Consider the following 12,351-nt stretch of genomic DNA (forward strand, 5'->3'; position numbering starts at 1 on the left):
CACTGTCGCAAGTCGCAGCCGTCGCAGAGACGAGAGACGAGAGAGAGAGAGTAGAGAGGGTTAGGGTTTTCTCTGTATTTTATTTTTAAAAATGATTTTGGTTCGGTTCTCGCTTTGATTCGGTTATTTACAAACCTTGAATCGAAAACCGAACCGAATCTATCGGTTCTTAATTTTTTTAATCCGAAACCGAACCATTATTCAGTTAAAACCGAACCAACCCAATCCAAAACTGACGGATTGGTTTAGTTCTCGGTTTGAACCGAATTAAGTTGCACCCATAGGTACAATGGTGTCGGTTCCAAACCAAGGTCATGTGGCACCCCATTTTTATGCCACGTGGTAATTTTTTTTTGTTTTGTTTTGTTTTGTTTTGTTTTGTTTTGTTTTTGTTTTGTTGTTGTTGTTGTTGTGATCTATTAACCATATGGATATGTGGTCCATCTCTTGGTGAATCTCTACACACAAAAGATGAGTTTGATTCGTGATGTGCATCCATTGATTATAGCATCGTCTTAACTCTTTAAAATGACTTTTAATCGTTGGATTTAAACTATTTTCCAAGAGCTTAGATCTAATGGATACAAGTTATCAAACATGAGGAAGAGAAGAGTTTCTTGGTGACGTGTCCAGTGCTTCACATCCTTTAACTTGGTGGAAGTGTTAGTGTTTATTAATTGAGTAATGTGAGAATCGATGTCAATTTTAATGTTACTATAGCATTTTCCTTTGGGGTTAAATTAATAGTTGTGCTAGAGTGACCTCAGGGGACACATGGACGTGGTGGCGTACACATGTCCATAGATGCATTTTACTCATATTTCGGAGAAAATGCATTTATGGCATGCGCACCACGACGTCAACATGTCCCCCATATATCCTCATATATTGTGATAATACCGTAGTTATATTCTTCTCTAACAATGAAAAATACTTGAACGATGTGTAACACATAAAAGTCAAGTACTTGGTGATTAGAGAAAGAGTCAAAAAATAGTTAGTGTGATTAGAAAACATTAGTACCATTCTATTGATATGTATAGAATATTATTTGAAGATGTGGAATTTTGATTTGATTAACTGAGATAAAATATCAGCCTATGGTTGTTAAAAGGACGGTAAACATTCCCTTGGATGGAAGACAATTCAAAATGCGAGTTAAACTGTTTATCGAGCATTCCCTTTGAAAAGAATTCGGGTGTTGGAGAAAAATTGAATTTTTATTGTCAATTGAAATAAATTGTAATTTGGAACTACTATTTTCTATGTGAATTCAAAATGTGAGTTGAACTGTTAATCCAGAATTTTTACGTTTTACATGAATTGTTCAAATGAGACACGTTTTCAATTCAGAACCCTATTATAGGTGTCAAGTTAGGTAATGGATTTCCCAGCCCACCTCACTATAGTTATATTGCAGTCCACATTCAGAGCAGCTGATATAGATTGGTTCGCATCGATGAAGAAATATGTTACCAATTTAGTGTTTATTGATCGAAGATCTGGAGATTTGATTGGCGGCTTTTGTGGTAAATTATAGCTATGGATTGTCAACAACGGATGGTAGTCGCAAATTAGTGGATAGCATGACATAATATCAGTATAAAGGTGAATTGTGAATTGTACAAGGTAGTTGGTGAGTTATTTTATATATAGTGGATATGTAGATCGCCTAGGAATGGAAATATGTGCAAAAGATCAAACCTGGGATTTTCAAAGTCTCTGAGTTGATGCATCTTTGGGGGTGTATCGTCTTTTGCTTGCAGTAACATTGTTTTGCAGATGTGAGAAACATCTTAAATAGAGCAACCTTGTCTGCACCTCAACCTAGTTCATCTTCAATTTTGATTGTAGGTTGTATTCAACATCTACTTCGCAAGCAATTATTTGGAAAGAGATTGAGGTACCACACAAATTTATTTTCAAGATATCTAACAGGATCTCATGTTGCTTGAATTCGATTCTCCAATTCTATAGCTTCAGTAACAGCTTTTTGGTGTTCGTCCGAGCTATCTTTGTTTCGCTTCTCTTTATTGTTGCTTGTCGTTTTATCTGGTGAAGATAGAGACAAAACAGGAAGAGATGCAGAGCCCCCGTAGTCGGCTGGGGTCACTGCAAGGGAACTTAATGCAATTGCACCATCGCTAATCATGGGACGTAGGGTAGCTTCGTCTTGGAGACTCATGGCAGAAACACCTTTTTCGGTCTTGAAAAGTGGTTGTGCCTGTGCAAAGATTTGTTAGTAGAAGAGTTCTCCAGCAATCCAATGTTCATTCTGCCAATCAAACCCAGCAGATTACATGGCCTCTTTAAGGTCTTCTATAGGATATTCTGAATTGTATCCAGATAATTTTCCTTTTGCCATACATTGTATTCTTGAGGAGGATGCGTCTCGGCACTCCTATGTAAGAGTCTAATTCTTCATCTATTTTAGCCCGAACCCCCAAATACCTTCCAAAAAAAAACTCAAATAAACACATAAAGTTGATCTCACAACATTATGAAAATGCACGTAAAGCTCAACATCCATAGCTTATCGAAGAAATTTTTTGTGTTAGTTGAAAACCAACCAGCAAGATTCGATAAAAACTACGAAGATGTTACAAGCTTTTGATAGTAAAATAAGCCATTGAATAGTTCTATACTTGCTCAATAATATACTTTTTGTAGAAGCTGCAACTTAAGCCCACTGGACAACAAAAGCGCACACCTGTAGTTACATTGCAAGATACAACCATGAAGACATTCTTGACAAATGAGTCGACTGTTTTGCGAGCAGGTTGGTCCAAACTCCAAACACAAATCTCCTTAGAGAAACTATTGAAGACTACTAATTGGACTCTTTAGAGCAGACCAATTAATAGCCAAGGAAGTTCAAAGGTCTTCCATCAGGTCCGCTACCTCACAATGTTACTTGATACCTGAACAAGTTGATTCTAAGAGCGTTTGGTGAACAAATGTTAACATCCATTGAATAACCCTTTGTCCAACAAAATGTTCGCTGACTTCATATCACGATGTATAACAGGGGGAATGGCCCTGTCATGCAAATATTCAAGACCTTTGACGGTTCCTGTTGCTATTTTCATTCTTGTATACCAGCCTAATGGCTTTTGGCCCCGGTGCAAGATCTACAAAAGAATATGTAACGTATATTGAATTACTGTAAATTCAAAGGAAGATTATCAATTAAAATGTTTCCTTCGATGCAATATTGTGAAATCAAAAGATTTAATATAATTGACATACGTAGAAGATGTTTTTCTAGAGGCCTCAATGGGATGTACTCCTAAAACAAATGCCTCTCATCTCCATCTGCACAATATCCAATGAGATTAACCAGATTTTGATGGTGGAGGAGATCTAACATTAAAACCTCAACAAGAAACTCCTCATGCCCTTGCAACCCATTATTGTTAAGTTGCTTAATAGCCACAACCTGATCGTAATGAACCGAAATAAGATGAATAAGAAGAAGAAGAAAGTCTCAATTCAAGCACTAGAGTGGTTACTGCCATAGACTGATATTCACCATTAGCACTAGAGTGGGCCACTGTAGGTTGCTTTATAGATATCCAATAAATACAATTTGCACCAAGAAAAACACAATATCATGAGGTTGATCTTCTTGTATCAGGGTATCCAACCCAACCAGCATCAGAGAAGGCTTACATAAATTAAAGGTGGTTTGAGTGGTAAGACAGAGACCAGAGTCAATTGAGCTTTTAACATATCGAAAAATTCGTTTCACAGCAAATGACAAATATTGTTGTAGAGCTCCAACAATACTTAGATAAAATTAGAGTCAGACTGAAGATGAGGAGTCTGTTTCAAGATGTAAGTGATGTTTCTGAGGAAGAGGAGTAGAAAGGAGCTTACAATCCAGAAGGGAAAATTTTGAGGGTATATTTAGCTTGAGACAAGAATATACCACTAGAGGATCAATACCAAGAAAATAATGCAAATCACGCAAATCATTAAGAGAAAACTTAGAACCCTGTCGGTCAATCAAACATAAAATCATATTCAGATTAGAACTTGTAATCAAGATGTCATCCACATAGATAAGCATAAGAATCAACCCATGTGGATAATGTAACACAAATACTGAAGAATCAACTTTATTGCAGTAGAAACCAGAACTCAATAAATAAAGAGACATGCAATCAAGTCAGAGAAGGGAGAAAATGATCCAAACCATTCACCATCATTGAGATATTTTGATGAGGGGACACAAATTTAATGGCAACACATCCAACTGGATCTCCTGTTGTTTTCTTTATTGTCGCTTGACATTTTATCTGGTACAGATAGAGACAAAACAGGAAGAGATGCAGAGGCCCCCTCATCAGCTGGGGCCACAGCAAGGAAACTTAATACAATTGCAACATCGCTAATCAAGGGACGTAGGGTAGCCTCCTCTTGGAGACACATGGCAGCAACAGCAAGCGCTTGATACAAACTTCTTATTGAGAAGTCCCCTTGAAGAAGTGGATCTGCCATTTGAGGGAATCTTCTTCGGTCCTTGAAAAGTGGTCGAGCCTGTTCAACAAAATAACAACATTAACATTGTAAAGAAACGACTTTTAATCACAGTTTCAATCAACTCGAATATAAACTAGACATGTACGCATGATTGGACTTGGATATATATATATATATATATATATATAAGGTATATGACAAGGCTCACTCATCCATAAAGTTGATCTCGCAACATTATGAAAATGCGTGTAGAATCTCAACATCTATGACTTATCAAAGAAATTTTACATATTAACAGAAAACAAACTAGCGAGATTCGATAAAAACTACAAAGATGTTACGAGCTTTTGATAGTAAAATGAACCATTGAAGTGTTCTATACTTGCTCAATGGTACTTATCCATCAAAAGTATGAGAAGCTCCAGCTTAAGATCTCCGGACAAGAAAAGCGCACGACTCTAGGTACATTACAAAATGCAACCTTAAATACATTCTTCACAAACGAGACAACTGTTTTGCGAACAGGTTGATACCAACACATACCTCCTTAGAAAAATATAATTGAAGACTACTAATTGGACTCTTTTAAGCAAACTAATTAGTAGCCAAGGACACTCATAGGTCCTCTGCCAGATCTCCTACCTCACTATGTTGCTTTGATACTCGAACAAGTTGATTTTAAGAGCATTAGCTTAGACTGAATACATTTACATGGACGATTCGTAAAAAATGGTCTGTCATGAGTCCTATATTTAACACAAAATGATGGGATTGACCTCATAAGAATTACGACTTGTCCCAGCTCTTCTAGAAGCCATGGGAGCTCTTATTAACTTGAACAGTAGCTTTTATTTCATCCACAACAATTCCAAATTCCTATTCATAGAAAATAAAACAAAAAACAAAAAAAACAACAACTCTTAACGGATTCACATTCAAGCAAGGAGAAACAAAAAAAGTAAAGAGCAAGGAAGAAAATTACCCAAGGAACTAAATTTTGCTCTTCTGTTGGCCTAGTGGTGTCGATGGTTCTTCGCCCTGTGATTAACTCAAGTAAAACAACTCCAAAACTGTAAACATCCGATTTCAAGGTCTGCTGACCTTTTCTTGCATACTCCGGGGCACAATATCCATATGTGCCCATCACCCTCCTTGATACATGAGTCTTATCTCCAATAGGACCAAGCCTTGCAAACCCAAAATCCGAGATTTTCGGAATGAACCCTTCATCCAACAAAATGTTGGACGATTTCAGATCACGATGTATAATAGGGGGATTGGCATTGTCATGCAAATATGCCAGACCTTTAGCAGCTCCTGCTGCTATTTTCATTCTTGTATACCAACCTAACGGCTTCTGGTCTGGTGCAAGATCTACAAAAAAACATAAGACACGTATTGAAATATGTGGCGTGTATTGAATTATTGCAAATTCAAAGGAATATTATTACTTAAAATGTTTCCTTCAAAGAGAGATCACAAAATCAAAAGATTAAATATATTTTTGCCATACCTAGAAGATGATTTTCTAGAGACCCAAGTGGCATATATTCATAAACCAAAAGCCTCTGATCTCCATCAGCACAATATCCAATGAGATTAACTAGATTTTGATGGTGAAGACGACTTAGCAATAAAACCTCAACAAGAAACTGTTTGTTTCCTTGCAACCCATTCTTGTCAAGTTGCTTAATAGCCGCAAGCTGATCATAATGAACCAAAATCAGTCCTAAGTTTCTTCAATTATTCCAAGAAGCACTCAACTCAATTCATAGTAGTTAATTTAGTCCTCATTTACCTGCCCACTCTCAAGGCATCCCTTGTAAACTCTTCCAAACCCGCCAGCACCCAATAGACATTCTGCTCGAAAATTCTTAGTTGCCAAGGCAAGCTCATGGAAGGTGAACGTTTTTGCAGCAATAGATACATTATTGTCTTTTTCATTGGCTTCTTTTTTGTTTTTGGTTTCAGGTGAGGTTTCTTGATTAGGATTCTCTGCAAAACAAAGTGTGGGTGAATAAGTTTTTAATGACCAAAATAATTTTACACTTGCCAATCGATGTTTATAATAATTATGTCTGCTCAAATCTAGTTTTCTATCAAATTAAGCTCATTAATAGCCAATGCCAGTAAGAAATATCATATCCAAGTGCCTTACAAACTAAGAAGAATGAACCTAAAGGAAGGGAAATGTTTGCTCATCTTGAAGTTTTTTGAAGAGTAATGATTTTCTGACTCCTCCACGTGGCATACTAAAATTACTCTCCTGTTGTGGCATGTGCTAGAACCATAGATCTTTTTCCTCGTGATACACAACTGCACATATTTATGGGGATGTGCAGATGTGTATCCCGATGCATAAAATATATGGTTCTAGCACATGCCATGCCAGGAGAGTATTTGAGTATGCCACATGAGGGAGTCAGATTATTACGACTTGTGTTTCGAAACTGATTATAATTGAATTTGATTTTTTTTTCCTTTTTCTAAAGAATAGAGTCTCATTTTATGGAAACCAGTCGTGCACAAATAACTTTACAAGTTGCAAGGAAACATAAAATCTTAGATCATCCGATAGTGAAAATTTTGTATCGGATGCATTATGAAATGACGTTGGAGTAGGGGAGAGGGATATATTAATAGTTAAATAGATGTCCAGTCCAAAAGTTACACCTTAAAAGCTATGATTTGTTTTTGCACCAAAACAAACGTGGATGGAGGTAGTGAGAGTAGATATGAACACATTTGAACTAATAGAAATCAGTATTTTTTAAGGAAAGGCTTTGAGTATGATTCTCTTCCATATATGCTAAGGCAAACAGATTACTCACCGAACGGTGAAATGGATTCTTTAGGAGAAGCTGGTGGCAACTGTAAGCTCTTGCTACTATTTATTCTCTTTGACGCCTTCTTCTCATGGGCTGCGAAACACGAAAAGCAATTTTTGAGTCGATAAACCAATAAATTCTTTTTGAATTCTCAGATATGGAACCTTCAAAACATCAATGGAACCTTGAAAATCTTAGGTCATGTTTGATTGCAGGGAGAATAATTATCTGGCAAATCCTTTTCCTATGTTTGAGTACAACATGGAAAATCACGCTAAAAAATCACATTAAATTGGGTGTATAAGTTTATCTTATTTGAGTAAGTCTGGCCTTACTAATGGGTTGTTGAGCCACCTTGTGGCTTCCAAAAGCATGATTCAATGTCGCAGTGATGTAGAGGACAAAATTCTATGAACTTTAAAGAAAAAAAAAAAAAACCTTGAAAAAGGTTATTTTTCAGTGCTAGATTTTAATTTTAAATTTTGGAGTTCGATGGGAGTTTGGTAACCGTCTATTCTTAAAACCTTGGATCAAGTAAAAAAAAAAAAACAAAAAATCAATTTTTTTTTATGATCTGAGTATTTCCATGAAATCAAGAGGGCTATGGTGTTGGATTGCCAATTTGATACGTATTTGAGCTCGACGGCTTAGTAAGATTCGAAATCTTACTTAGCTCTCTCTTTTTTAAAAACAATTAAATTAGAAGAAGGTACAAGCGGTTTCATATGTATCTAAAGAGCTTATTTGTAATTTAAAATATTGATTATAGGATTTTAAAGATTACACTTCCGAAAAAAAAGAAAATATTTTTAATAGATTTGAAAATGAAACAAATCATACCTTCCATGTTGTCTTCTTGAACATAGTGATTGAGGTCAAGTCCACTGTTCACAGTAATCCTATTTGTGATTTGTTCCTGAATATAGTGATTGCGGTCAAATCCACTGTTCGTTGTAACATTATAATATGTGTTGAGCTCTTGATGTTCAATGCGATGGTTCAAACCAAAGCCATCACTGTTGACCGTAGGCTTAATGTATGTGTCGAGCTCTTGATGATCAATGCGATGATTCAAGCCAAATCCGCTGTTGGCCGTAAGATTATTAAATGTGTTGGACTCATCAATTTGGTGGTTCAAGCCAAATCCACTATTGGTAGTTGAACTATCCATGCATATTAATGTATAATGGATATCTAATATTGGGGTTGATTATGATCTATTTCGGTTCCATATTTTTATAAGTAGAAGGCTCAATCTGCAAAGAAGAAAACAAATACACCTTAGAGAGGTTATGAAAATTGAAAAAAACATAAGGGTACTGATAATCTGACTTAGCAACTCAATCGACTTACTTGACGTGACAAGCTTGGGAATTGCAGATGTGCTCTCCTTGGGATACAGAACTACGGTTCCCCATAAAAAGGTGCAGTTTTGTATCCCAAGGAGAAGGCATCTACAATTTGCAAGCCTGTCATGTCAAATAAGTCGATTGAGTATGCCACGTGCCTAAGTCAGATTATCACGCCTTAAAATATAAATGGTGAAAAAGGCTAAAATTCAAACAAAAATCACTGAACTCTTACTCTCTCTCTCTTTTGGCTGATTTACCAAAAGATGCGTTCAAAATTGTAGACTATTCATTTTAATTGCAAAAATGGTAAATTACTATTTTTGAAATTAAAATATTTTACATAAATAGGAAATATTATTATATATATATCATAAATATTTTTCTCGCTAAAATTTTAATAAAAATAGGTTTAAAAAAATGTCACCTTATAAAATAGTAAATTTACCCTTACTAACGTAAAATAATTTAATTTCAAAAATTATAATTTACCATTTTCAAAATTAAAATGAGCATTGTATCATTTTTGAAGTCTTCAACTTTTTCTCTACCGGTTAGGTAATTTCCATATCAGCATATAATAATATAATAATAATAATAATAAATAATAACAAGAAACCCTCATATTTGAACTGAAATTAAACATTGCTTAAGGATACCCTTAGATGCATTTTTAACTTACAAGATATGTAGAAGCAAAAGATGTCGTTGGAGAGAGAAAGAGAAAACCTGTATTTGGGTGCAAGATTCCTCCATATATATATATGCGGAGGAGTTCGTCGAAGCTACCCAAAAATTAACTACTTTTTGGACGATTGTGTGTCGAAACTACACATAAATTAAGAACTTTTTGGATGAGTACAATGGTGTCCGTTCCAAACCAAGGTCATGTGGCACCCCACTATTATGCCACGTGGTAATTTTTGTTTTTTTGTTTTTGTTTCGTTTTGTTGATGTGATCTGTTAACCGTATGGGTATGTGGTCCATCTCTTGGTGAATCTACACACAAAAGATCAGTTTGATTGGTGATGTGCATCCATTGATTATAGGATTGTCTTAACTCTTAATAATGATTTCTAATTGTTGGATTTAAACTCTTTTCTAGGAACTTAGATTTAATGGATACAAGTCATCAAACATGAGGAAGAGAAGAGTTTCTTGGTGACATGTCCAGTGTTTCACATCCTTTAACTTAGTGAAAGTGTTAGTGTTTATTAATTGAGAAATATGGGAACATTTTCCTTTAGAGTTAAATTAAGAGTCGTGCTAGAGTGACTTTAGGGGGGACACATGGATGTGGTGGTGCACGTATGTTCGTAGATGCATTTTACTCGTATGTCAAAGAAAATACATCTATGGCATGCGCACCACCATGTCAAGATGTCCCATGTGTGTCCCCATATATTGTAATAATATCGTAGTTATGTTCTTCTCCAAGAATGAGAAGTACTCGGACAATGTAAAATGCATAAATGTCAAGTACTTGATAGTTAAATAAAGAGTTCAAAAACAGTTAGTGTGATTAGAAAACATTAGGACCACTCTATTGACAAAATGATCATCACAAAAAACTTACAGAGAATATATTATCAAGATGAGTCTTTTGAAAAAATCTTTTATATATTTAGAATAGATTACTTTAAAGTGATTATGTAATTGACATTAACATTTGTACTAAATAAAATCTGTTTTTGTTTATTTTTTGTTTCTTATTATATTATGCATATTTTGTTTGGATTTAAGTAATATATACAGAAAATATTTTGACAAAGCAAATGACATGAGCACAATTAAATATTATATTAGAAGGGTGTTAATGACTTGGTATATGTAAGGAAATATGACATGAATGACATATAATCGCCACGATTCACATTAATTTCTTTCTCTCTCTCTCTTTCTTGCTGATTCATCAAAACATGCGTTGAAAATTGAAATTTAAAAAAATAAAAATAAATTACCATTTCCAATTAAAATATTTTATGTAAATGGAGAAAAAACTATTTACATCACAATATTTTTCAACTTTGATTTTAGTGATCAATTATAAAAGCATTTTGTTTTATAAAACAAAAGTTTTTGTCTCACACAAAATGTTATAATTCCGAAAATTATACCATTTTCAAAATTAAAATTAAAAGTATACCATTTTTGAAAAATTCAATATTTCTCTATTAATTTAATAATCCACCCCCACCCCTCCTCTTTTGTGCCAGGCAGGCACTAGGTTACCGATCAAACCTTTGCCAATTTAGCTAATTAAGTTGGCACTTTAAAGAAGAGAACGATCTACATGACAGTTCAATAAATGAGAAATTCCATTTATCTTGATCATGCACATTAAAAGCATAAGAAATCATACTAACCTATCGAATAATAATAATAATAATAATAGTAATGCACATTTGAATTGAAAATTAAAGTTGTAATATATATATATATACAGGAAATGTTCAGCAACAAACATTTTGGCAAAACATTTTTTAAAACATGGGTTAGAGGTTTTGGAATGGGCTGATTTTTGGTGAGGATGATCTCTTCGGTGAGGAGATCATCATCACCAAAAATCAGCCCATTCCAAAACTTCTAACCCCATCAAAAATGGTTTACAAAGAATGGACGGTCCACGATTTTTCAACTTGTAAACTGGGGCTAGAAATTTTGGAATGGGCTGATTTTTGGTGAGGATGATCTCCTCACCGTAGAGATCATCCTCACCAAAAATCAGCCCATTCCAAAACCTCTAACCCATGTTTTGAAAAATGTTTGCCAAAATGTTTGTTGCTGAACGGGACCCTATATATATATAACTTAAACTTGTAGGACAAATTAAAATTTATTTTATAAAAGGCCCACCATGAAAGAAAACAAAGGCGAAGTTCTCCAAGCTACCAATAAATTAAGTACTTTTTGGATCTATTGTAGGCTGACGGATTCAACAATGTATGATTGTATATAAAGTCTAGACACTTTGTTGGTTTAGGTGGGGAAGAATAGTTTGTTAGTGACGTGTTTGTCCATTGGTCATCTTTTTTTCTTTTTTAAAGAAGTCGACGATGCCTATGTAGCATGTTTTGGTTGGATTTAAAGTAAATAGGGCTGCGTGCACAACTTGTTTGAGGAGCCATTTATTTTAAACACCAATTGTTTAAGTATAGTTTACCATTATTTCTTTTTGACTAGTAATAAATTGACTAAAAAACACACTTAAAAATTCACTCAATTGACGTGGCATGTGTACCTAGCCAAAAAGTTTTTCCTCAGGATAAATTTCTTGTATCTATGATTCTATATATAGAGTTGAGGTTATTTTAGTTTTTGGTAGCCAAGGGACTATCCCCACCTTAGGTGAGACTAGTATGCCTGGGCCGCACGCACAATCCCATACTCTTCATGTGTTATATTAAGTAAGTAGCCACTTTACATGAAAGGGCGGGCATATAGAGACTTGAACACATGACATGGGGAGCAAACCCAATCATGCCTTACCATCTCAACGAATCCTTGGTGGGTTCAGGGACTTTCACCCAAGGGAATTTCACTGCCCTTGCAATTTTCATTGTCAATTGCACTAATTGTGATATGGAACTACTATTTTAATTGTGAAATCAAAATGTGAGAAAAATTCTTTATCAAGATTTTGTACGTTTTACATGAATTGTTTCAATGAGGCACATTTTCAATTCAG

The 12,351-nt window shown here is 34.9% G+C and overlaps 1 protein-coding gene across 1 annotated transcript; it reads right to left on the bottom strand.

The window, feature by feature from the left end:
• Positions 1 to 4,002: 4,002 nt before the first annotated feature.
• On the bottom strand, positions 4,003 to 8,555 carry LOC147381790 (putative serine/threonine-protein kinase PBL7). Its single transcript, XM_086429980.1, has 6 exons — positions 8,154 to 8,555; positions 7,317 to 7,406; positions 6,284 to 6,480; positions 5,999 to 6,188; positions 5,468 to 5,859; positions 4,003 to 4,542 (listed from the first exon to the last, which is right to left on the bottom strand). Exons 1-6 carry the CDS (start codon positions 8,482 to 8,484, stop codon positions 4,240 to 4,242), a joined length of 1,503 nt encoding a protein of 500 aa, XP_086286106.1. The 5' UTR covers positions 8,485 to 8,555; the 3' UTR covers positions 4,003 to 4,239.
• Between the last annotated feature and the right edge of the window lie 3,796 nt (positions 8,556 to 12,351).

The sequence above is a fragment of the Akebia trifoliata genome, unplaced genomic scaffold (genome assembly GCF_017979445.1).
Source record: "Akebia trifoliata isolate Shusen 1 unplaced genomic scaffold, ASM1797944v1 Contig00256, whole genome shotgun sequence".
NCBI classification, from domain to species: Eukaryota; Viridiplantae; Streptophyta; class Magnoliopsida; order Ranunculales; family Lardizabalaceae; genus Akebia; species Akebia trifoliata.